At 45.2% G+C, this 25,033-nt stretch overlaps 2 protein-coding genes across 3 annotated transcripts in view; one reads left to right on the forward strand and one right to left on the reverse strand.

The window, feature by feature from the left end:
- The first annotated feature begins 365 nt into the window (after positions 1–365).
- Positions 366–12,738, forward strand: hells (helicase, lymphoid specific). Of its 2 annotated transcripts, none has more exons than XM_085369625.1 (23): positions 366–600; positions 1,510–1,607; positions 1,860–1,963; positions 2,223–2,345; positions 2,435–2,476; positions 2,553–2,586; positions 3,502–3,563; positions 3,641–3,682; positions 3,793–4,020; positions 6,004–6,186; positions 6,313–6,456; positions 6,534–6,730; positions 7,240–7,333; positions 8,253–8,414; positions 9,693–9,835; positions 10,006–10,150; positions 10,277–10,360; positions 11,381–11,500; positions 11,668–11,784; positions 11,870–12,029; positions 12,130–12,226; positions 12,318–12,394; positions 12,624–12,738. In XM_085369625.1, exons 1-23 carry the CDS (start codon positions 593–595, stop codon positions 12,710–12,712), a joined length of 2,553 nt encoding a protein of 850 aa, XP_085225751.1. In that variant the 5' UTR covers positions 366–592; the 3' UTR covers positions 12,713–12,738. The 2 variants fall into 2 exon arrangements, with proteins under 2 accessions (XP_085225751.1, XP_085225752.1); XM_085369626.1 differs by having other exon boundaries at positions 3,505–3,563.
- A 5,841-nt stretch (positions 12,739–18,579) lies between these two features.
- LOC146620562 (heterogeneous nuclear ribonucleoprotein L-like) overlaps positions 18,580–25,033 on the reverse strand; it is an 82,757-nt gene continuing 76,303 nt past the window's right edge. The window contains exon 15 of the mRNA XM_085369628.1: positions 18,580–18,725. Coding sequence (XP_085225754.1) covers positions 18,670–18,725 — 56 coding nt within the window. The 3' untranslated portion in view covers positions 18,580–18,669. The remainder of the gene's footprint in view (positions 18,726–25,033) is intronic.

The following is a 25,033-nucleotide window of genomic DNA, read 5'->3' on the forward strand; positions in this document are numbered from 1 at the left end:
AATTAATTCTACTTTTTGTTGCTACGTTTCAATTAATTTCAACCCAAATGTTATTGTCTTTTACCCTAAATCACACACCACCCCGTTTCACAAGTGGTTTCCTCCGAAATGGCGCGAAATTGGAAAGCCCCGCCCATTATAAAAATCTTAGCTTCAGGACTGTAGAGACAAATGGCGGAAACTACATGAATTTGCCTTCAAAATAAAATACAATCGTAACCTCAACTTAGCTTTTTCACGGACGCACTTTTTGTTTGAAGGGCTGTTGTCGGAAGCACGTTTCACATTTCTCTCTGCTTAACAACAACGCGTCATTCGGGCTGCAGAGTACTAACGTCAAACTCTTTTCGTTGAATGTTTTTTCACGTTTTAGAGAAAGGAACATTTTCGGACATACTACTCCGACATTGCACAGCTATCATAAATACAAGCAGTCTGCTGGGTAGAGTGAGTTGTATGACTGTTTGGATAACTTGCTTGTATAATTGACGAGGCTCCGCTGTTTTGAGCAGAAACGAAACGCTTTGAAAAGCTTCATAGACAGCTGGAACAACCCGCATTAGTTGGACTGTCTGCTTCGCTGCCAACAACAATGAGCTGGTAAGTGTAATGATCGCTTCGCTCACCGCAGCAACCATGTTTCACAGAAACTTGTATTTACGGTGCAGGAAGCCGCTGCAGTATTGCCCTGAACGATATCCGTCGCTAGGTGTCGCCACTCAGCGTTTTTCAGGAGAATACAAGACCGGAAGACAAGACTTTGTCCAGTGTTTTTTTCTCACAAACACTAAAGTTTTCACCTGCGCCAACATGTGCTTCTGTATAAGTGTATGTTTCCGAGCTCCTGTGCTGGAGTATCATTAAAACCGACACGATTGTACACTCGTGACTTAAATCCAGCTGCGGCGCAACGCGCCGGTAACAAAACTGGAGGGGTGCGCGACACGTGTGACGCGTGGAGCACAAGTGCACTGTAATAACTTGGCTCAAACACCTGTACAGGTGAACGCAAAGGCGGCAGGGTAGCCGCTATAATACTGCAGCCCTGAGTCTCCCCATTCCTAACATAATAATTACAATTTCCGATAAGGTATCCTTTTTTCCCTGTAAAGCTTCAATGCCCGTTTACCAAGGTCACCGTGTGCCCAACTCCCACCCAGACAATAAATGCATCCTTTTTCTGTTCCTTTCTTTATCACCATTAATTAACCAGAAGGACTAACAATGATTTGCAGTATTCTGAGTCACAGATGTTCACTGATTATGAAGTTTCAGATTGAAACTGTCTGAAACTGCACCCTGTATGGTAAGTATCTACATTCACTTTTGTGAGCTTAGTATGTTATATGCAGAGTATTGAAATGCTCATGTTGTACTTCATCCCTTCAAATCAAATGTATCATTTCACCTGGGTTACAGGGCCTAGGAAAGGTCTAAATGGCGTTTACTCACCTCTGTAAAGATGGCAGGAAAAGTTTTACTGAGTAGATTTCATTGTTCTGCTGATAGCCTAAAAGAAGAAACTCGAAGTGTCTCCCCTCACTGCCCCAAACCTGACGAGTCTGAGGAGCCGCTGGGCACAGCCATTGAAACTGGTGCTACTGCAGGTGAGGTCCGCTTTTGATGTTGCAAAGGAAGCTGAGATAGACGCTGGTTTAATGAAGGATGTGTTTTACTGTCCTGCTGCTTAAATCTCAGATGACACTGATGAGATGAGGCCAGTTCATTAGGAACAGGGCTCCGTGTCACATGCTCATTAACTAGTAAATGCTAATTACCTTATAGTAACTTGTGTTACTGAAAAGATGCTGTGCGCATAGTCGTGTTCAGGTGGTGTCAATGTTGTGGTTGTTTTTAAGATGAGAGTATGACAGCTGAAGTGGTGATTACTAAGGAAATGGAGGAAGAAGAGAAGAAGCTAATGGAGCAAGGCGAGAGGAAAGAGGAGGAGATGATGAAGAAGGTATGCTGTTTAATTTCTCAAGGTGGGAGTTGTATTTTGACATTAAAAGCTTCTCATTATTAAACTCATCATTAGTTTTAGTTGGTTTTTTGTGTGGCTGGTACAGATTTTAGGGAGTAAAAGGCGTATAGATGTGTGTCTGTAGCTCACCGGTTCATGTGATGATGAGCCACAATTGAAATGTTTCTACATCACTGATGTTCTGGATGCTTTCGAGCCCACTCATGTTAATGTAATTGCTTTCAACTTTTCCCATAAGGCCAGGGAGTCTTGGGAGAGGGACTCGCATGACATGCGGTTCAAGAGGCTCCAGCATTTGCTTCAGAAGAGCAACATCTATTCTAAGTTCCTGCTGACAAAGATGGAGCAACAACAGAATGAGGTATGGTGTAAAATGTGGACGTACAGGCTGTTTGCACCTGTCCACTCAAGGCTAACACGTCACTTCTGCTCTGCTAATGATTATCTCAGGAGAGACTCGGGAAGGAGAAACTTGAGAAGAAGGCCAAGAAGGTGATAGATTTACTGTCATCATTCACAGTTACAGTCATGTTTTCAGCCGTACTCACGGCAGTTTGTTTCCTTCTAGATGCAAAATGCCAGTGGTCCAGAAGCTGTCAAAGGTGGGCCAGTATGCTAATATTTCAACTTGCAGTATGGAGCTCAAATGTCAGTTGTTTAGTAGCATTTACACTCTGTGGACACTTTATTAGGTACACCTTGCTAGTACTGGGACCCGTGTTGCTTTCTGTCATATGAGGCACAGGAAACCTACATACTGGCCATCACACAGTTTGCAGCTTTGATGGCTGCGTATCCACGAGGCAGCTCTCTCGGTCCCCCTCAACCCAAAGATTGGTGACGATCTGAGTGCAGTGAACTTCTGTCATGTGGCATCTCAGTTTAATCACACTGTGGGTACACTGTGTACATAAAGGCGTGGATGTGGTCATCCACAATACTCAGGCTGGGCATTTTAAATGAGTGGGGACAGAGGGATGTGTCAAGAAGATGGCCCCGCCTCTGCTACGTCACCACAACCAACCTAAACCGTTAATAGAAGTGAGGATGGGGCCTTCATGTATCTCTATGCCAACCCTGCCATTCAAATGTGGCAGCAGATATTGAGACTTAGCAGACCAAGCAATGCTTTTCCATCTTGTGTTGGTGTTTGGTGAGCCCATGCAAATTGTAGTCTGAGTTTCCTGTTTTTGGTGGGCAAGAAGTGTGTTCTTTGCTGCTGCTTCAAGGTTTGACATGCTGGTCTGGTCTTTAGCTTTAAGGTAGCAGGTGTTTTTTTTCTTACCTGTCTTTTTAACCCTTGAGATGGTTGTGAGGTAAAATCCCAGGAGATCTGCATTATTTAGCCGTTCCACATTCAAAGTCACATACGTCACCACATTGTCTAAGTGCACTGAGGTGCTGCTGTGCGACTGGCAGATGAGATGTGTGGTTTACAAGCAGTTGAACATGTGTACCTAATGAAGTGGTTGGTGAGTATCTACGGTCCTAATGACGTGACTGTATTTCTGTCAAAGCAGAGAAGAAGAAAAGGAGAAGAGATGAAGACTATAAAATAGCAGATGTGATGTCAAAAGAAGTAAGTCTCACTTTAGTTTGTGTGCAGCTTTAACTTTTATCTGTTTATCTTCATCTTCTCTCATGTTTCTCTTTCAGGAAATTATGTCGCAGGCAAAGAAAGCGAAAGTGGAAGAAGTGGTAGGGAGACTGTTTTTCCCCGCCGTGGTTGAAAAGCAAAAGAAGTGTTTGCACATGATGAATCCAGCGTACAACTGTGCCACACACATGCATGTCATATCTGATTCCAGGAAGCGGCACCTGCCCAGAAGAAACTAGAAGCTGAGGATATTGAGAAGATGAGCGATTCCAACCAAGATATAAAGAACCGGCTGTCAGAGACGGTGCGCGACAACGCTAAGCACCTCCTGCATCCTCATAGGAAGGTGAACGGGCAGCCAGTTCCTGTTCAGCAACCACAGCTCTTCACTGGAGGCGTCATGAGGTGGTACCAGATCGAAGGCATCGAGTGGCTGAGGGTAAGAGGAGATGCACCAAATGGCATTGTGCGAGCAGATTGTCTTTTGTATGTGATCCTCGGCACAACAAATGACGCCTAGATCAGCGGTGCCCAACCTTTCTCGCTCCACGGACGGTTTAATGTCACTGACCGGCCTTTAAGGTGTGGCGGATAAAAACAACAAAATAAAACGATACGACCGAGACACAAACTAAACGTGAATTCACTGTGTAACTTTATTAGCAGCGTCCTCCTGAAATGCACCAACATTGAGAGTAACGTCCAGCTCTGGTTGCTATGGTAACGTGTAAACGTGTCTTTCAAAATAAGACGCATAACTACAACACGGGAAAAGACCCAGGGAAACCGAGTAAACGATAAAAACCTTGCAAACCATAAATTTCCAACCTGAGCCTCAACTCTCGCGGCCCCGTACCGAACGACTCACGGACTGGGACCAGTCTGTGGCCCGGGGGTTGGGGACCGCTGCTCTAGACCACAATAACGTAGCAGTTAGGGACTGGAGCTGACAGAGGCAGACACACAGATGCCCCAAAACAGCAGCTGAGGCCCATCAATCAAAGTGTTAACGATTAGAAGTGTGGTACTGACGCGTGACAATGACGACGGTTAGTCGGCTAGATGACGAGTTGCACGCGTCCGTGCCACCAATATGCCGCAGGACCAGGAAGGATTGTTCTACCCCTCAGTCGTAAAAGGCTGATGGGCGTCATCACCCTGCTGGGCGGGTGGCTGCCAAGCAACGTGGGCCCAAGTTTGTGAATATGAAAACTTCAAAATGAAGCGGCGTTTCGTCACAGACGTATCTACTCAAACATCTCAATGACCTTGACCCCAGTATTTTTAATGGCCACTCCTCTGAGAAAAACAATGATTTACAAAATATCTGTTTTGACAAAAGAAGGGCTGCTACACACGTGTCAGAAGAGAGACACGAGGAACCTTGTGCAGAGTTGACCTGCAGTAACATGCGTCACACGGCATCGGTGTTCGGTTGAAATGAAGCGTCTGAACAGATGGGTCACACAGTTTCCCTAAACCATAAGTTCACCAGTTAGCTGCACAAGTGCATAGACTCCATTAGATGTTGGATGGCTGGAAACTTTCTTCAACTAAATGAGGAGAAGACTGAAGTTCTTGTTTGTGCTCCTAAAACTTTTGTACCTAGTGTTATGGAAAACTTGGGTCCATCTATCAGGAGCCTTGGTGTTAGTATTGACTCAGCTCTGACTTTGGATGCCCATGTAAAATCTTTGGTTCGCTCCTGTTTTTATCATTTGAGAAACATTGCTAAGCTGAGTCCCATTGTATCGCGCTCCGGATTAGAAATTGTCATTCATGCATTTGTTTCATCTCGTCTGGACTACTGTAATTCTTTGTTTACTTGTTTACGTAAAGCCTCTTTGGATCGTCTGCAAGTTGTTCAGAACGCTGCTGCAAAGCTTCTGACCAAGTCCTCCAAGTTTTCCCATGTCACACCCCTGCTGATTCAGCTGCACTGGCTCCCCGTTAAATTCAGGATCCAGTTTAAGGTTTTGACCTTGACTTTCAGGGCCCTGCATGGACAAGCACCAACATATATAAGTGAACTTTTGCATCCATACATTCCCAGCAGGTCCCTGAGGTCATGTGACCAGGGCTTGCTTGCTGTCCAGCACACGAGGCTGAAAACAAAAGGCGACAAAGCTTTTGGAACTGTGGCCCCCAGATTGTGGAACTCTCTCCCTTTGAGCCTGAGATCTGTGGACTCAGTGGTCGCTTTTAAAAAACAGCTAAAAACCCATCTTTTTAAACTTGCTTTTAGTTGATTTTTATTTTTAGGTTTTAGCTTCTGTGAAGCACTTTGTGATTTTTATCTTGAAAGGTGCTATATAAGTTTTACTTACTTACACTATTCTCATCCAGGCGAGTGCTTTTGAAAACGGACTGAAAATCTCAGTGTTTACTGTCTCATCAGTCTGTGTTGTTCCTCTGCTGTCAGATGTTGTGGGAGAACGGCATCAACGGGATCCTGGCTGATGAGATGGGCCTGGGAAAGACCATCCAGTGCATCGGTCACATTGCCATGATGATAGAGAAGAAAGTGCTAGGCCCCTTCTTGGTGGTGGCTCCTCTCTCCACTCTGCCCAACTGGATCAATGAATTCAAACGCTTCACACCAGAGGTCAGACAGCAAGCTGCTCAGCGTCTGACCCTGAAACACAAAGTCTGACTTACGAATAGAAATGAAAACCTAGAAAGGTGTCAGCGGTGAATGGCACTAGCTGACACTGAGTCTTGTTTGTGCTAGGTGTCTGTGCTGCTTTACCATGGCTCTCAGCCAGAGAGGACCGAGCTGCTGAAACAGATCTGCCGGCCTCAGGGGCCTCTCAGCATGTGCCCTGTAGTCATCACCTCCTTTGAGATCTCCATGATTGACAGGAAGTTGTTACAGGTACGATCCCTGCTGCTTCTTAAATGGCAGAGGGAGTTTTGGATAATAACTTGGCTTGTGTCTGTGTTCTGCAACAGCGCTTCCAGTGGAAGTACCTAATAGTGGACGAAGGCCACAGGATCAAGAACCTTAACTGTCGGCTGGTGCGGGAGCTGAAGATGCTGCCCACTGACAACAAGCTGCTGCTGACAGGCACACCGCTGCAGAACAACTTGGCTGAGCTCTGGTCCCTGCTTAACTTCCTCCTGCCGGAGGTCTTTGATGACCTCAAAAGGTGACCTTTTTTCTGCTTTGTTTTGCTGCTTTCAATGACAGCCAATCATCTACTGTGATGTGCACAGAAATGTGTCTGTGGGGGAGAAGCAGGACTTCACAGGCATAACTGTGTTTAACATCCCAGTTAACAAAAACTGGGCAAGGTTGTGAGCATCATTGTATATATGCCAAGTTTGTTTGGGGATCATCCTGTCAGTGTGAAAGTGTTGTGTCCACTAAAGAAAGCTGAACAGCAGACTGGTAACAAAGTGAAAGTAACGTTTGAAAAGAGTCCGGTGCAGGGACCGGAGTGGACATGGTTTAAAAAGCACTTGATGCCTAAAGGAAAATTCCACAATATTCCTCAAGACTGCTTATGAAGCAAATTCAAGAAAAGAAGTTCGACTTATTGTGTTACCAAAATAGAAGCTGATTTGTTACAGTGTATCTGAACACCAGACACAGCTGATATCTGTGCTCGAGGCTTCTGATTGCTCGGCTTTGATCTCTGACATGTTTGCCTCACAGCTTTGAGTCGTGGTTCGACATTAACACCCTCGGTGAGGTCGACAGTATGGTGGTCGCTGAACGTGAGCAGAACATCCTGAGTATGCTGCACCAGGTCAGTCATCATCGCGGCCGTCTGTGACGCTGCTAAACGTCATCTGCAGAGATACTGAGAACATAACCACAGTTAAGAAAGCTTAAACTTGGCTACCAAGAAACATTTGGTTCCTGTGATAAGTTGGAGGTAAATTTGGTGCCTTTAAGTCCAGTGTTAAATTTAAGGTTTTGTCTGCTAACGAGCAGCAGGTTTGCCTGGATGTTTAAGTTTTTAATAAGGAAATGTAGCATGAAGCTGAAGCATATCCAGTTGTTCAAAGGCATAAGCAATAATCTTAATCTTACATCCATCCATTACTTAGCTGGGCCATAGAGTTTGCAATCCCTGAAACAGTTAGCACAGCTCTTCAGTGGGTAGCACTCGAGCTAATTCAGGGTTTTCAACCTGACGTGACTCTTCAGTCCGTCGAGCACGGCCATGATCTGCCTTTTACCAGCAGTACAGCACATCGTCAGTTGTGGACCCCAGGACATTTATCACCATATACCCTCATCCGAGGCCGGCCCACCACCGGCTGGGCCTGTCATGGTTTCATGTGGTCATTGACCCAGTCTGCTTCTGCTTTAGCCACAGCAGAAGGAGATCTTCTCATGACTCAAGTGACTAACCAATAGGTGGGATGCAGTCTGTTGACATCGTATTTGTAGATCACCTCAGGATTTAGCTGTGGACGAGCTGTGACAACATTTCTAAAACAGTTTATTTTGAAAGACCTGTTTTGTTTTTTCTCTTGAATATTTAGTTCTTCCCACCAATACAAATTCTTCTCTTTTTATTTATATAGATCAATAATTGCTGCCCTACATTATATATAGATATTATAAATGATCTTTAAAACATTAGCTATCAGTTGTCTGTGTATAGACACTGCAGGTAAGCAGAAGTAAGTGTTATTGAAGGTTATCTGTTGTTTCAGATTCTGACTCCATTCCTGCTGAGGAGGCTGAAGTCAGATGTGACGCTGGAGGTTCCTCCTAAAAAGGAGATCATTGTGTACGCTCCTCTGACAGCCAAGCAGGAGGCTTTCTACACTGCTGTAGTCAACAAGACCATTGCCAAGATGCTGGGCCAGGAAAAGGTAACAAAGAGCCAGAGCTGGGAGCACATTAGAGCAGGAGTCGGCAACTCTTTGGTCCTTATAGTGCGGCCCTGCGTGGTTTGGGTAAAATAAATGAGAAGTGTTTAGCTGAAGTGTATTTTATTTGTGTTTAGTTCTTTTTTAACTTGTAGTTCTACATTGGAAGATTATTGTGATATTGAAATATAAAAATTTATATTCTATTATTTTTTCATCACTCAAAATAAGCGTCACACTCGTGGAAGCCGGCGTAGCCGCCGAAACGCCGTGCATTTATCGAGACTTTCGACCCCAGGTAGGCCAGTTATGGATCTTCGGATCCACATTATGTCAGCAGCTGTTCTCCACCGTGAACTGTGTTAAAAACAAACACGCTCACGCCTCACAGACGACAGCTCACAGTCCTGTAGAGATAAAGTGACTTCGTACAGCCCCGACCTGCAGACGCTGTGCGCAGAGGTTCAGGAGCAGAAGTCCCGTTGTAAACATATCACGGCAGACCCGACGATGTTTGCATGAACACGTTTTTCAGCATCTCTTTATCGACCGCTTTTCACACACGGCTGCTGTGCACACAGCCGACTGTAGCTTTGCAGCTCACAGCCCGACACAACAGCAGGGAGAGCACAGACTTGTGATTGTGGGTGCCGCTCAGGTGCGTCCGCCCCCCCTGCAGCGGCGCTGCAGACCACGCCCCGCCACACACATTAACCAGGTAAAATACATATTTATGCTATTTTTTTTTAGCAGCATAGAGCTTTTTAAAAGTCAGGTCAAGGCTCCAAAAGCACAAAGGTGATATGAGGGGGCGGCTCACAGTGTTTTTGTTTGCGTGGAAGCCGGGTCCAAGTGGCTCTTTGGGGGTTAAAGGTTGTGACCCCTGTGTTAGAGGTTTAGGCTTGGGGTATGCAGTGATACCCTCGTTATTGGACAGCACACGTCCAGGTCAGCTCGTGGCGTTTCCATATCATTATGCTTGAGTATCTGCCGATTAGTGTCATTTTCTTAAAAAACATTAACAAACCAGGAAATGAGTCACTCGAACATGCCTGCTTGTCAGAATATAGCTAACAGCTGAAACCCTGTGAGAACCGTGACCTTGTGACCCCTGTGTGTCATCATAGACCCCTCCATGTCTAATATAAAACACTGGCCCACTGGCTGTAGCTTTGACCTTCCCAAGAACAAGACTGTGGTGGACTCATCATTTCTGGTTTGAGTGTGATCCTAAGGTGAAAACCGAGTGGTGAAAGTTGTTGGTTCTCCTGGTGTACTTAGACCGAGGCGCCTGTAGCCCTGACATCCAGCGGCAGGCCGAAGCGGCGCAGCCGGAAGGTAGTGGACTACAAGGAAACGGATACAGACGCTCCATATGACCTGGAGAAATATCTGGAGAGGGTTCGCAAGGAGCTGGAGCCGAGGTGAGACCGCCTCCAAGCAGCTACTGTGACAGGAGAGGAAAAACAATGTTACCATGTTCAGCGTTATTTAGTTTCATTTGGAGTCATCTGCCTGTTATCCCCACCACAAGGTAACAAATCCTCCTTTGACAGACGTTTGCTCACATCTTTTGTCCTCCGCTCTGCTTCAGCTCCCATCCAGTGCTGGATGTCCAGAGCCCGCTGGACGCTCAGGTCAGCCTGAAGCTGCAGAACATCCTCATGCTGTTAAAGAGATGCTGTAACCACCCGTACCTGGTGGAGTACCCGCTCGACCCCGCCACAGGGGAGTTCAAGGTAACGCTGCCTGTGCTCATTTAGAAGCACTAACAGTTCAACTCAGTGTTTTACAGTTAAATAGAATAAGCTCGATGAAGAAAAGGCTCGTGCTTGGATAACATGTTCACCCCAATCTTCCTGCAGATCGATGAGCAGCTGGTGCAGAGCTCTGGGAAGTTTCTCATACTGGACAGGCTGCTGCCAGCGCTGAAGAGAAGAGGTCATAAGGTGAAACGAACGCAGAGCTGCATGTGATGCAGAGCTGGGACAGAAGTGTGTGAAAGGAAGAAGGTTGTGCTACAAACAGGAAATGTCTGTTAAAAAAGTGCAACATATTCATGAACCTATTAAACGCTAAAGTCAGCAGTTTAGACACAAAGTAACTCTGAGGACACAGGCAGGAATCGGACGTATTTAGTGAAGATTACAGGAGCAGTCCTTTCAAGGCTGCTGGCACGCTCTGGACGAGGACTGGGGCACCAGCTCTGTGTGAAAATAGGGACGCAACAGTTTTGGCTCCAGGAGCACAATTTCTGCCACGGTGACAAAGAGGCAGAAGTGGTTCAGTTACAGGATGCCTGAGCTCTGGAACGAGCTGTTGCAGTGAATGTGGGCTGACGGGCGTAGTTAGTTTCCAAAGTTCAGAAAATGCACAAGAACCGTGATCGCTGACGTCTGTGGTAATCTGAACTACTGAACGTACTGAATTACAACCTTTACATGAAAATGTTTTGCATCAAAATCTACATTTAAAAAACGTTCTCAAAACATCACACAAAATGAATTGGACTGCGTAACATTTTCACCTTTACAGTGAAAGGTGAAGCTCATCTGCCACTGTCTCTCCTCTGTCATACCTCAGCATTATCTTCTTCCACCACATCCATGAGCCTCCTCGTCTCCTCCTCTGACATCCTCTCTCTGCACATCTCAGCCTTGCTTCTGTCTCCAAACAGCTCCGCCTCACCCTGTCATCCTGCTCACTCCCAGTGGAAAGCTTAGCATCTTCAACTCTCCAAATAATATATTAGGAGAAGACATTAGAGAAGCGAGTTTTAGATGGTTTGGACATGTGCAGAAAGGAGACATCGGATAATATTAGAAAAAGGATGTGGAGTATGGAGCAGCAGGAACAGAGGAAGTTTATGGAGCTGGTGCGAGATATAGCAGCAAAGTAGTTTGTGACCTTTGTTCAGAGAAACACTTACAGATGTTGTGCTGCTCTCCACACTGGTCCCTTTTCTTTAGGTTCTAATTTTCAGTCAGATGACGTCTATCCTGGATATTCTCATGGATTACTGCTATCTGCGGGGCTTCCACTACAGCCGCCTGGACGGCAGCATGTCATATGCTGAGAGAGACGAAAACGTGAGTTGTAGATTGTGAACATGTTGCAAAGGTAACAACCTCCTGCATAAAAAACATGTTTTTAACTTGATGGTGCAATATTCTCTCAACTCCAGAGATGTTTAGCACCCAAACTGCCTCTCCGAGTAGATTGTTGAGTCATTCTTGTCGTTCTCGGTCTCTGAAAGATGGCCAGGTTTTCCAAAGATCCAGAGGTGTTCATCTTCCTGTTGAGCACCCGAGCAGGAGGACTGGGAATCAATCTGACAGCTGCTGACACCGTCATCATCTTTGACAGCGACTGGGTTGGTGCTGATGACAAATCTACAGCAGCTGTTTCTTGTACATATCTCATTGAGTCCATGTTTGATGCTTCTGTCATCTCTCAAGAACCCACAGGCAGACCTGCAAGCTCAGGACCGCTGTCACCGCATAGGACAGACAAAACCAGTAGTGGTGTACCGCCTGGTCACAGCCAACACCATCGACCAGAAGATCCTGGAGAGGGCGTCTGCCAAGAGGAAGCTGGAGCAGATGGTCATCCACAAGAGTGAGTGTCTTCACTGTGATGGGATTGCAGCTGTTCACACCTTGCACCAAGTTTTCAGTTCATGTTTTGAAATGTGGTTGATGGTGTCTTTCCTCCACAGACAAATTTAAAGGTGGGAAGGCAGAGCTGAAGCCAAATAAAAGCTGCATTGATCTGGATGAGCTGCGGGAGCTGCTCAAAGCTCGAGGCACTGAGAAGTAAGCACTGACCTCCGAATCAAAGCACCGTGAACGAGCCTTGGAACCGTAACTGAAGGCTAATCTTGGCTGTAATGTTTGTCCCACTCAGGGAGGTTAAAGCTTCGAAAGGGAAGGTCATCAGTGACAAGGACCTGGAGATTCTGCTCGATCGCAGCGACTTGCTGGGTGAGGAAACGCATCATTTCATCAGTACCAAAAAACCCGATTCAATCATAGCCTGGTTTTACAACGAGTGCACCGACAATGTCCTTTCAGTAACCACAAAACATGTGAAGTTCACGGGAGTCGGATTTAGTGTTGCTCAAGACACAGAAGCCCTTCTGACTCGACTCTTTTGTTAAAACCACTTTAACTCGTGAGACAAGAAATGTGACAGTTTCTGTGCATTTTTCAGACAAAGAAAAGGACGGCATGAAGAAGGCGAAAGTGGGAGTCTTCAGAGTGATCGACGCCAAAGAGTCATCGGAGATCACGCTGGGCTGAGAAGAGCAAAGCTGCAGCCATGTCACTTACAGCCACTGAACACCTGAAACTGCTGTTTGTACAGTTTGTGTTTTGTATGTAAGGTGCTCCCCTGTAGTCTCAGGAGTGAGGGTTTTTTTGCTTTTGTTATGATGGCCCTTCTACGACTGGACTGACTCCAGCGTGTTCAACTTTTAACTTCATCAGGCAAAACCAGATTCTCTCCAGCTGAGCCAACAAAACTGCCACAAGCTAGTTCACACACTTTGGTGTCACTGTGCGGATTTTTACAGAGAAATATTTCACTGAGATACTCTGCTGCTCGTTAACAAAATAGTGCCCAGGGTCGATTTTCTTTAAGGCTCCTTTTAAAAGCCGTTTATCATCATTCCCAGAATTGTACTTAAAACACTTTGATGCAGCTGGAGTTGGATATGTTCTCATGCCTTGAAATAAAGAGACTTAATTACTGTTTTATTTTCATGCAGTTTCTGATTAAAAGTTTTTGTTAATCAAAAAATGCATCGAGTCAGTTAAACCTCTGAGATATTGATCTGTCAGGTAAGTAGCAGACTGAGGTTGGTAAAGTTTCAGCAGCTTTGGTGTTAAATAATTGCTTATTTCAATGTTTTTTCTCTTCAAATGTGGAATTTCAACCAGGCGCCCTGTTTGGGCTACACAACGCGTTTACAACAATGTGTTTTAACCCTGTCCTATGGAGGTCATGTAAACAAAAGGAGCTGTAAAAAGTAGCAGAAATGAACTGAAAGTAGCTGCATTGTCTCAGCACTGCACACAGCAAGCAGTGTTTATCAGTAACGTCATCAGTATTACTGATGGTACAGAGGCTTCCTAAGCAAAGTGGACTAAACGCACCCCTAATCCCTGATATGGACCGTATTAATAACTATGGGCAGAGACTACAAGCCCATTATCATCAATGGAGCTCCAGTGGAGAGGGTGCAGTCCTTCAAGTATCTTGGTGTTCACATCTCCTCAGACCTGACATGGGCTGCCCACATTCAGGTCCAGACCAAAAAGGCTAGGCAGCACCTGTATCACCTACGACAACTGAGGAAGTTCAGGGTCTCTCCAAAGATCCTCAGGATTTTCTATACAGGCGCTGTGGAGAGCATCCTCACACAGAACATGACATCGTGGTTCGGGAACAGCTGTGTGAAGGACCAAAAAGCTCTCCAGAGAGTGATCCGTACAGCAGAACGCTGCTGCAGGATTGCTCTCCCCCCGCTTCAGGACACCTACACCAGGAGATCTGGATGAGTCCTTCTTTGCTGTGCTGCTCCCCCAGCACGCCACAGCATAGAAAAGTACTCCAGCAACCACCGACTGGTAAAACATCCTCAGGAGCTTCCTGCAGATGTTGAAAGACCTCAGCCTCCTGAGGAAGTACAGTCGGCTTTGGGCTTTTTTATACAGGTGCTCTGTGTTGCATGACCAGTCCAGTTTATTGTCCACCCACAGCCCGAGGTACTTGTACTTGTTGACCACCTCCACCTCCTCCCCCTCTATCTGAACCGGCAGTGGACCTTCTCTGGACCTCCCGAAGTCCACAACCAGTTCCTTAGTCTTTGAGGTGTTGAGTTGCAGGTGGTTTGTGTGACTCCATGCGACAAAGTTCCTCACCAGACTTCTGTACTCCTCTTCCTGATCATCCCAGATACACCCCATGATGGCTGTGTCGTCTGCAAACTTCTGAATATGGCATAATTCAGAGTTGTAGCAGAAGTCAGAGGTGTACAGGGTGAAGAGAAGAGGGGACAGCACAGTTCCCTGTGGTGCTCCTGTGCTGCTGACCACAGTGTCAGACGTGATGTCCTTCAGCCTGACGTACTGTGGTCTGTCGGTGAGGTAGTCGGAGATCCAAGCCACCAGGCAGGGGTCCACCTCCATCCTGTTCAGTTTTTCCTGAAGCATACAGGGCCGGATGGTATTAAAGGCACTGGAAAAGTCAAGAAACAGGATCCTGACCGTGCCTTTTCCCCCATCCAGGTGTGAGTGGGCTCTGTGTAGGAGGTACAGGATGGCATCCTCCACTCCGACACCCGCCTTGTATGCAAACTGTAGTGGGTCCTGGGCATGTTGTACCTGTGGTCGGAGGAGGTTGAGGAAGAGCCGCTCTAGAGTCTTCATAAGATGTGACGTCAGTGCCACCGGTCGGAAGTCATTCAGCTCATTGGGCCAGTTCCTTTTGGGGACCGGGACGATGCAGGATGTCTTCCATAGGGCGGGCACTCTCCCCAGTCGCAGACTGAGGTTGAAGACTCGTTGTAGCGGCTCCCCAAGTTCAGCAGCACACGCCTTAAGCATCCTAGGACACACCTTGTCTGGGCCTGCTGCCTTTCTGGGGCGAAGCTTCCTCAGTTGCCTCCTGACCTGATCCACTGTGACACTGGGAGGTGTTTGGGAGGAGGGGAGGGGGGGAGAGTCTATTCTTACGTGTAGACATTGTCTTTCATTTTAAAGACAGCTGTGACATCATCACATCCTGGAGGGCAGTGACTGAGCAGCTCGTTTCGATGACATGTTTCAGTTAATACAAGCACACCAACATCTTTAAAAGATTTTATGAAAAGGGTGGAGGCAGGATGTTCCAGCTGTTTCTCAAAGAAGACTAATACAGTGTGTACAGTGAGACAAAACTGAGTTAACATAAAAACTGCTGATACATTTATAATACTGAATATAATTCATTATGTACTCTATGGAGGCATGTACTTCTGTTATATTAGCATTGTACTGTTACTGTCGCCTTCTCATTGGGTGTTTAGTGGAATAATTCATTTTTTTCCCAGTTCAATTCAACTATGTCCATGGTTTCAAACTACGCTTGCAACTGTAGCTCATTACAGACTGTGCAGAAACAGCTAAATATGGAAACAAAATGTGCAAAGACTTCCTGGTCTTTCTTTTGTTTGTATAAAAATCCTGATGCAAACAATAAACGAGGATCCTTATCACGCAGGTTTTCAGCTGACATTGATAACGATGTGAGGGCACAGCTCTGTGTGCGGCTTTACAGCCTCAAAACAGGTTTATTCAGTTTGAACAGGTACGTATCATTTAGACCACAGAATGTCTTGAAATAAAACAACATTGTTTTAGGATTTTTTTAATGACAACAAACTATTAACAATATCAAACATTTACTGTCTTAAAATCATAACTTATACCTGCTTCCTTGTCTCAAACCATCAGTTATGTGATTAACACTCAGGCTTTTGCCACGGTTTACATTTTACTGCTGCACTGGGTCGTTCACACTTTACAAAAGAACAAATGTAGAACTAAAAGATAAAAGTTAGTATGTAACAGCGAATTCCATCATCTGAATGTAACATTTTGAACACAAGTAACCCATGTAACTATATTTAGTAACAAAAATATAACATTTCTGTTATTTCAGTGCTGAGAGGGTTAAGAACTCAAAGGCCCTCATTTGTCCAAAAACACCCCAAAATAACCAAAAAACAAATGAAATCACTGTAGAAACAGCACGTTACATACAAACCTCTTAGTGCCCATTTACAACTGTTACACAGCAAGTACATAAGCAACAACTTGTCTGTTATTATTGCTTATGTTCAAATATTATTTACAACAAGGACGCCTCAGTTCTAGAATCCGTGAGTCTGACTAAACAGAGACACTTGGCTCTTTGTATTTGATCCAAAACAGTTTTACCTTTTTTACCTTAGATTTGAGATTAACAGACGGAATATTGCACAAATTAAAATGCTTTTTATTACGAGTTTTTCCTTCTGTCCTCAGTAACTGTTGTGCAAACAGATCACATATTTCTATGATGCAGATGCAATTAAGAGATCGAGTTTGGGACACTTAATGATTCAAACTCTCCCTGATATTTATTCTCCAAATCTCTAAAATCCAGCATAAGTGATGACGAGCATTCCTCCAAATCTGATTTCATCATTGTTAGTAGCGTAATGCAGGAGAGCACTGTCCAACTCAAAGGTCCAAAATCCCCCACCGGTGTTAAAATGGCTCGAGATCATGTGACTGTGGGTGAAATGTCACATGACGCACACACAGTTATGTGATCCTGGAAAAGACCACAACCATCAGGAAATGTTTCCTCCCAGGTTAGATGTGATCCCTCTGCTCTTGTAAAAGTGTCAGATTCCAACATTTACGTTTTTCTTTTCTGCTTGGACAAATGGTACTTCTGTTATTCTTTTTTCAACATCAACGCATTTTATACTGGAATGAGCTACAGCGCATTTCAAGTTAAAGCTCAGGTCTTCAGGTTCACATCTTTTAACTGTTCGATCACAATATTAGATGTAAGGATGCTATTTTCTATTTTTGACGTCCTGCTGCTTGCTGACCTGAGATCAGTCAAAGCTGTGCTCACTCAACACCTTTTTAGTTACACAGGCCTTCACTCAGTGGGTGTTTTTTATTTGACTTTTTTCTGCTTTTTAAACTTATATTTTGTGGTTCTCATTGCCTTAAGGCATTGTAAACGTACACGGGTTTTAGCACGTGTGCTGCATAAATAAAATTGCCGTTTCCATATATATCAACACAGGTAGTTTACATCCTGTTACAACTGAAAACATGTTATCTTAAGGTAACAGCAGGGACATTTAAAGATCATGCTGACAAGCTGATGCAATGTGTCCAGTATCCCCAGTTTAATCATCTAAGAAGCATTGAGTGCAGTTACATGCAGAAGCCTCCTCTCAGACTCGTGGCTAATGTTGTTTTCAGCTTGCTACAGATCAAAGAAGTCCTGAATCAGATAAACAAGAATAACTCATATTCTGATCTCTGGACTGTAGATTTGCACTGTTTTCAGTTCACATCTATTTCACTGTTACAATAAAGGAGAGTCCAGCAACTCTGTGACAATAACATACATTTTGATTCTAAAATGACCTCAAATGGACACAGCACGCAATTGATTTCTATTTATACAGAAAACACAAGAGGTCGCAGCTGACTCTAATAAAACCCACTACAATTTTCTGTGTACAGTAATTCAAATACTGATATATTAAAAGATCTACAGATATATGCACAGAATTCTGGGGAAAACGTCAGTAGACTCATTTTAAACTCACATTAAGTGGGGAAAATAACTTTGATCCACTTTAAAATATATGAAAAATGTTTTCAGTCGATGTCAACATCTCATTTTTTAACATGTCCAGACATGGAAACTCATTCCAAGCTGCTTATTAATATGTCATTAGACAGGTTTCTGACGTGGGCTGCTTCGGGACACTTGAGGTGTATAAAATGTGTATCGTCCTCTGAAGTTTCTCAGCAAATATCATGACAGAGAGAGTTTCTTCTCTACAAGTTAGTCTACATATTGGATTCATTTCTTCAGGTTAGGCTAAAACAAACCAGACGCGGTTCTGATTTTTTACATGAACAATAAAGTTTTGTTTCTGATAAACATAAATAGTCATTGAAACCTTGATGACATTCCTAACATGATTCCTCCAGATGTCATGTGTTAATATTTTTATAGTAAACTCATAAATTAGCTACGCATCTCATGCTGACCAAGCACTGCAGTGAAAGCTCGGCCTGTAAGCTTAGCTCCCACAGGGCAGCAAGTTTATGTAACACTAAGAAACCTTAAATGACAGCAAGTTAAAATTGTTTCCATTTTTAATTTTTTTTTACATTTTTTTAAACATAAAATGTGACTTCAGTTGCCTGTACAGACGTCTAAATGTAGAGTGGATTCCTCAGAGTGTCCATTACCACGTTCTTCTTTGGTGGCCATCAAACTCAAAGTGCTTTGATTGGTCAGTAAGACTAGAAAAGCACTCTATAAATACCCGTCCATTTCCATCCTTTATTATTCTCATCTTGGTTTCTCTCTGCCTCACTCCTCTTCGTGTCTGCCTTTCATGCTCCCTCCTTGGGTCAGAGGTCAGCTATCAGCAGGTCCAGCAGCTCTCTGTAAGCTCGGTAGCTCTTTATAGATGTGATGAGGTGGAAAAACACAGTTTGAGTGTGTATGGGTTGGACCCATCTGAAAAAAGAAACACAAACAAATGCATACTTAGCATAACAGCCTGACTGGTATATCAACTGTGATAAAGATGTGAGGGCAAAAGGAATGGTACAGGTTTGGCTTGATAAGGCTCCCTTCCATGTATTTGCATTTAGCTGGAAAAGTGTGTGTGTGTGTGTGTGTGTGTGTGTGTGTGTGTGTGTGTGTGTGTGTGTGTATACCATTGTCCTCAGACCAAGTGAGGACAATGGTCTAATTTCTGTCCACTATGAGATGAAGGAGAACAACAGCCTGATACCTGCAGCAGGCACATGCAGAGGGGGGGGGCTAGAGGGGCTTGAGCACCCGCCCCTTTCCTGATGGGTGCCCAAAGTGCCCTTTTGTTGAGGCAACTTTTTAAAAAAAAATTATTATTATTTTTTTAATGTGTGCGTGCGTGCGGAGTCCTGTCTGTGCCCCTCAACAATAATATTTAACTATTAATCACAGTTTTGCTAAATAAAAGGACCTGGCTTGCATCAGTTGTGTGATTCTTACTCTGAATCTGAATAAGTACGCGGGACCACTGTGTGCGGTAAGACCATCTCTTTACTTCCTGTATTACCATCTACCGGCATGCATTGCCAGTGCGTAACACGTAATCAACAGTTTGACAACCCTCGGAGTATGTGGCAGGGACTAAACACGATCACAGACTTTAGAGGGAAAACCAGCACACCGCAGACCACGGCCTCTCTGTGTGAGGATCTAAACGTATTCTACGCTAGATTCGACACAGCGAACACCATGAGACCGGACAGTGTGCGCACCGCGGATGACGTCAGTGCGCACACTGTGTCTGAGGAGGATGTGCGGAGGTGCTTCAGGAAGGTGAACGCACGCAAAGCTACTGGTCCGGACGGGATTCCCGGCCGCGTCCTCAGGTCATGCGCGGCTCAGCTGGCTGGAGTGTTCACGCACATCTTCAACCTTTCCCTCTCTCTGTCTGTAGTCCCAGCCTGCTTCAAAATGGCCACCATCGTCCCTGTACCCAAATCCTCCACCATCTCCTCATTGAACGACTGGCAACCTGTAGCCCTGACCCCCATCGTAAGCAAATGCTTCGAGAAGCTGGTCAGGGACTTCATCTGCTCTGCACTACCCGACTCACTGGACCCTCTACAGTTCGCATACCGCCACAACAGGTCCACTGATGATGCCATAGCCCTGACACTACACACTGCCCTGTCACACCTGGAGAAGAGAGACACGTATGTGAGGATGCTGTTTGTAGATTACAGCTCAGCATTCAATACCATCGTTCCCTCGAAGCTGGACAGGAAACTGCAGGATCTAGGACTGAGCAGCTCCCTCTGCAGCTGGATCCTTAGCTTCCTGTCTGACAGACGCCAGGTGGTCAGACTGGGCAGCATCACCTCATCCCCCGTCACACTGAACACTGGTGCTCCACAGGGGTGTGTACTGAGCCCTCTCCTATACTCACTCTACACCTACGACTGCACAGCCACTAACAGCTCCAACATCATTGTGAAGTTTGTGGACGACACTACAGTGGTGGGTCTTATCACCAACGGTGATGAGACGGCTTACAGGGAGGAGGTCAGCGCCCTGACCTACTGGTGTCAAGACAACCATCTCACCCTCAACGTCGCAAAGACAAAGGAGTTGATAGTGGACTTCCGGAGGTGCAGAGAAGTACACACCCCCATCACCATCAACGGCGCTGCTGTGGAGAGAGTGAGCAGCTTCCGGTTCCTTGGTGTACATCTGGCTGAGGATCTTACGTGGTCAGTACACACAAACAAAACAGTGAAGAAGGCGCAGCAGCGCCTCTTCTTTCTCAGGAGACTGAAAAGATTCGGCATGAGCCCCCGCATCCTCAGGACCTTCTATCACTGTGCCATTGAGAGCATCCTCACTGGATGCATCACCACCTGGTATGGCAACAGCACCGCCTACAACTGCAAAGCTCTCCAGCGAGTAGTGCGGTGCTCTGAACGGATAATTGGAGGTGAGCTTCCCTCCCTCCAAGACATCTACAGGAAGCGCTGCCTGAGGAAAGCGGGGAGGATCATCAAGGACTCCAGTCACCCCAGCCATAAACTGTTCAGACTGCTTCCATCAGGAAGGAGGTTCTGCAGCATCCGGTCCCGTACCAGCAGACTGAGAGACAGCTTCTTCCATCAGGCCATCAGACTGCTGAACACGTCATAGACACCTCAGCTTCACTACTGGAACTTCAACATTATGCACTCCATACTGTACAGTAATGCCACTGTTTTGCACATATTCAACTCTGTATATTTTATATATTTTATTATTATTATTATTATTATTATTTTATTTTATTTTTTTACTATTTAATTTGTAAAAATGTGTATACACACACACACACACACACACACACACACACACACACACACACACACGTAGAAAAATATTTAGTATACACATCCAGAAATGCATACACTATTATATATTGTACATATATTTATTAGTTTCAGGTTGGCCATTCTTGTATTTTGCTCGTTTGTGTTGTTGTGTTTGCACATCTCTGTTGCTTGTGGGGCTCGCACACAAGAATTTCACTCACATGTGCTGTGCCAGTGTGCCTGCACATGTGATGTGACAATAAAAAGTGATTTGATTTGATTTGATTTGATTACACAATCAAACAGTGAACACATACTGCCCATACAACAAATGTACCAGAGACAATTATGAATACACCACATCTCCCCTTTTAAACAAAAACAGAATATTACTTTTCTCAAGACAGAACTTCCAACCAGACTACCTCTTGATTCTTTTTTTCTCCTTTTCAAAGCCATACAAGAACATCTGGCAAACAATCTGCATTACATTTTTAACCTTTTGTTTTTGTTTTCTTGTTCTTTTCTTTTCTTAACAACTCTTTTTAGCTTTATTTTACTATGCTCTACAAAACCATTATAACACAGTTATATAACAACAACCTTTTTTTTTTCTTACAGATCTAACTTTTTAGGTTTAACTATTGGCCTCCCTGACTTGGTTCTGACCACATCAGTGTTAACAGGTGTAGCAGGGTGTTTGAGGCTTCTGCAACACAGGCACATTAGCAGGTTCATGCACAGGTGAACTTAAAGGAATCAAATGCACACGATTACGCCTCACAGTCCCTTGTGGTAACTCCACTGTGTATGATCGGGGTGTAGAGTGATTTTGGATAACAGTGCCTGTAGTTTTGACATCAGTCACCCAAACTTGCTCTCCTGGGGACAGGCTGCATAAAGGTTTTGCGCGGTGGCGCCTGTTGAAGTTTGCCATGTCCATCATCCTCTTCTCCCTTTCCTTTTGAGCGAGCAGTGCGTTGTCCGGCAGTGTAGGCTCCAGCTGCGATGGAAGCATCGGCAGTGTGGTTCGCAGACGTCTGCCCATTAAAAGCTCTGCAGGGCTGTATCCGGACTGCAGTGGTGTAGCTCTATAGGCAAGAAGAGCTAGATAAGGATCAGCTGCTTTTTTCAGAAGAGTTTTTACAGTCTGCACAGCACGTTCTGCTTCTCCATTACTTTGCGGAAACTTGGGACTGCTTGTGATGTGTTTGAAGCCGTATGCTGCTGCAAAGTCTGTAAAGATTTGACCTGAATACTGTGGCCCATTATCAGACATGAGGACCTCTGGGATGCCGTGACGGGCAAAGAAAGATTTCAGGTGAGTAATGACATCGTTTGATTTTGTCCTGTTTAACAAAGCAATCTCAACAAATCTAGAGTGATAGTCAACAGCGAGAAGGTAAGTTTTCCCTCCCAGCTCGAAAAGATCTGTGCCCACTCTCAGCCATGGGCGGGCAGGGTATTCTGTTGGCATGAGTGGCTCACTGTTATTGTGTCTTTCTTGAATACACGTTTTGCACTGGAGCAGCATCTCAGAGATTTGTTGACTCAGCCCGGGCCCCACACTGTTTGGCGTGCACGAGCTTTACATTTTACAACACCTCGGTGTCCTTCGTGAAGTTTTTCCAGCACCTCGTTTCTCATTGCTGAAGGAATGACAAGCCGTGTGTCTTTTAACAAAAGGCCGTCTTCAACAGTGAGCGTGGCTCGGTCAGGCCAGTAATTTCGCAGTAAAGGCTCTTGTTTTGCATGTTCTGGCCAGCCTTCGGTGCACATGTCCATGACGCGAGCACACACACTGTCGCTTTTCAGTTGTTCCTTCAGTGTTTGCATATATGATGAACTGACAGGCATGTTTGCTACAATACTGTCCACATATATGTCTGTGCTTTCCATCAGCTCTTTGTCTGACAGGTTCATTGGTTTTTTCAGAGGTGAGCAGGACAAAGTATCTGCTGTCCAGAGCGATTTCCCTGGGGCGTACTGCACAGTGTACGAGTAACGCATGAGTCTCATTCTGAATCGCTGGATCCTGGGTGGCAAGAGATCCAGAGCTTGTCCTCCCAGTAAGGAAACGAGAGGTTTGTGGTCCGTTTCAAGACAAAAATGTTTACCAATCAGGAAATCACGAAAACGCTCACACGCCCATGTAGATGCCAGTGCCTCTTTTTCCACTTGTGCGTATCGTTGTTCTGTAGGAGAAAGGGACCTCGATGCATACGCCACTGGTCGCCATCCTTCTTCCCACAGCTGCAAAAGAACACCTCCGAGACCATAGGATGAAGCATCTGCTGATACTTTAATGTCTCTGTTGGGGTCATACATTGCGAGCACTGGGGGTGAGGTCAGGGCATCTCGTAATGTTTTGAAAGCTCTCACTTGGTCAGTTCCCCAATACCATGCGTTCTTTTTGGAAAGAAGATCTCGCAGGGCTTTGTCTTTTTCAGCTAAATGGGGGATGAACTTGCCCACTTGATTCACCATGCCCAGAAAACTGCGCAACTCTGACACATTAGTTGGCTCTGTCATTTCTGTAATTGCCTCCGTTTTCTTCGGGTCAGGACTGATTCCTGTATCCGCTATGATGTGACCCAAGAAAGCAACCTTGCTCTGGGAGAGCTCGCATTTTTCAACATTCAGCGTTATGCCTGCTTTTTCCAGTCTTTGCAGTGTAGCATGGAGACGGGAATCGTGCTCCTGATGGTTACGTCCCCACACCAACACATCGTCAATGTGACACACCACTCCTTCGAGACCCTCGATGACCTCCGCCATCATGCGCTGAAAGTGTTCGGGCGCTGAGTTGATCCCAAACGGTAGGCGATTAAAGTGGAACCGCCCAAAGGGTGTGATGAAGGTGGTGAGTTTGGCAGACTCATCGGACAGGGGAATCTGCCAGAAGCCCATGTTGGCATCCAGTTTGCTAAACACTTTGGCTCCTGCGAGCATTCCGAGACTTTGTTCAACCGATGGCAGCACATATTTTTCCCTGCACACATACTCATTTAGTCCGGTAAAGTCTACGCAAAGTCTTAGCCTAGGGCTGTTTTTCTTTGGAACAACAACCATGCCGGCACACCAATCCGTTGGTTCCTCAACTCGGGTAATGACACCAAGCTCTTCCATTCGTTGGAGTTCCTCTTTTACCCTTCCCATCAGAGGCAGAGGAAGCCTTCGCGGAGTTTTGAGTGAGTACGGCACAGCATTCGGTTTGAGTTTAATGTGATAGGCCCGCTGCACTTTCCCTAGACCATTGCAAAGTTTAGGGTAAGTAGTCTTCAGAGTGTCCATTGAAACCGCGTCAACTCGCACCAGCAGGCCAAGAGCTGTAATGGCGGGCAGGCCTAGCAGTGGAGTGCTCAGGTTTCTTACAACATAGACCTTCTCTGTTGTCTGTTTCGCTCCGTAGTTGAGCTGTAGCTTTGTAAAACCTGCAACGTCCAGTGGTGTTTTTCCAGGGCCTAACAAAGGTTTTTCTGGCTGCTGGAGGACTGGTCTGTGTTCGTTAGCAAAAATCTTTGATAAGTCCGAGTCAGCTATTACAGTCACATCTGCTCCCGTATCCAGTTTGAAAGTGATTTTTGCATCTTTCACTTGTATGTTGGCTGTCCACGCCTGGCCGTCACTGGAAACTGAGCCTAGGAAGAAACCTTGCTCCTCTTCCTCCTCAATACTTTGCACTGTCTTGCTTTGTCTGCAGACTCGCTGGTAGTGACCTTTTTTTCCACATAAATGACATTTTGCATCATTTGCTGGGCACTCAGGTTTCGGATGTGGAGAGCCTCCGCACTTGTAGCATTTATTACTTTGTCTCTTGCTATATTGCTGTTGTGTTTTGACAGTTTTATTTTTGAACATGTTGAACTTTGTTTTGTCGTGCTTTTGTATCACTCTGTCAACTGTTTTCGCATTTACTTGCATTACATTTGTTTCACTTCTCAAAGCTGACTG

Source organism: Diplotaxodon limnothrissa, linkage group LG13, assembly GCF_057381915.1.
Source record: "Diplotaxodon limnothrissa isolate DT_005_m linkage group LG13, D_limnothrissa_male_GT1.1, whole genome shotgun sequence".
Classification (NCBI taxonomy): Eukaryota; Metazoa; Chordata; class Actinopteri; order Cichliformes; family Cichlidae; genus Diplotaxodon; species Diplotaxodon limnothrissa.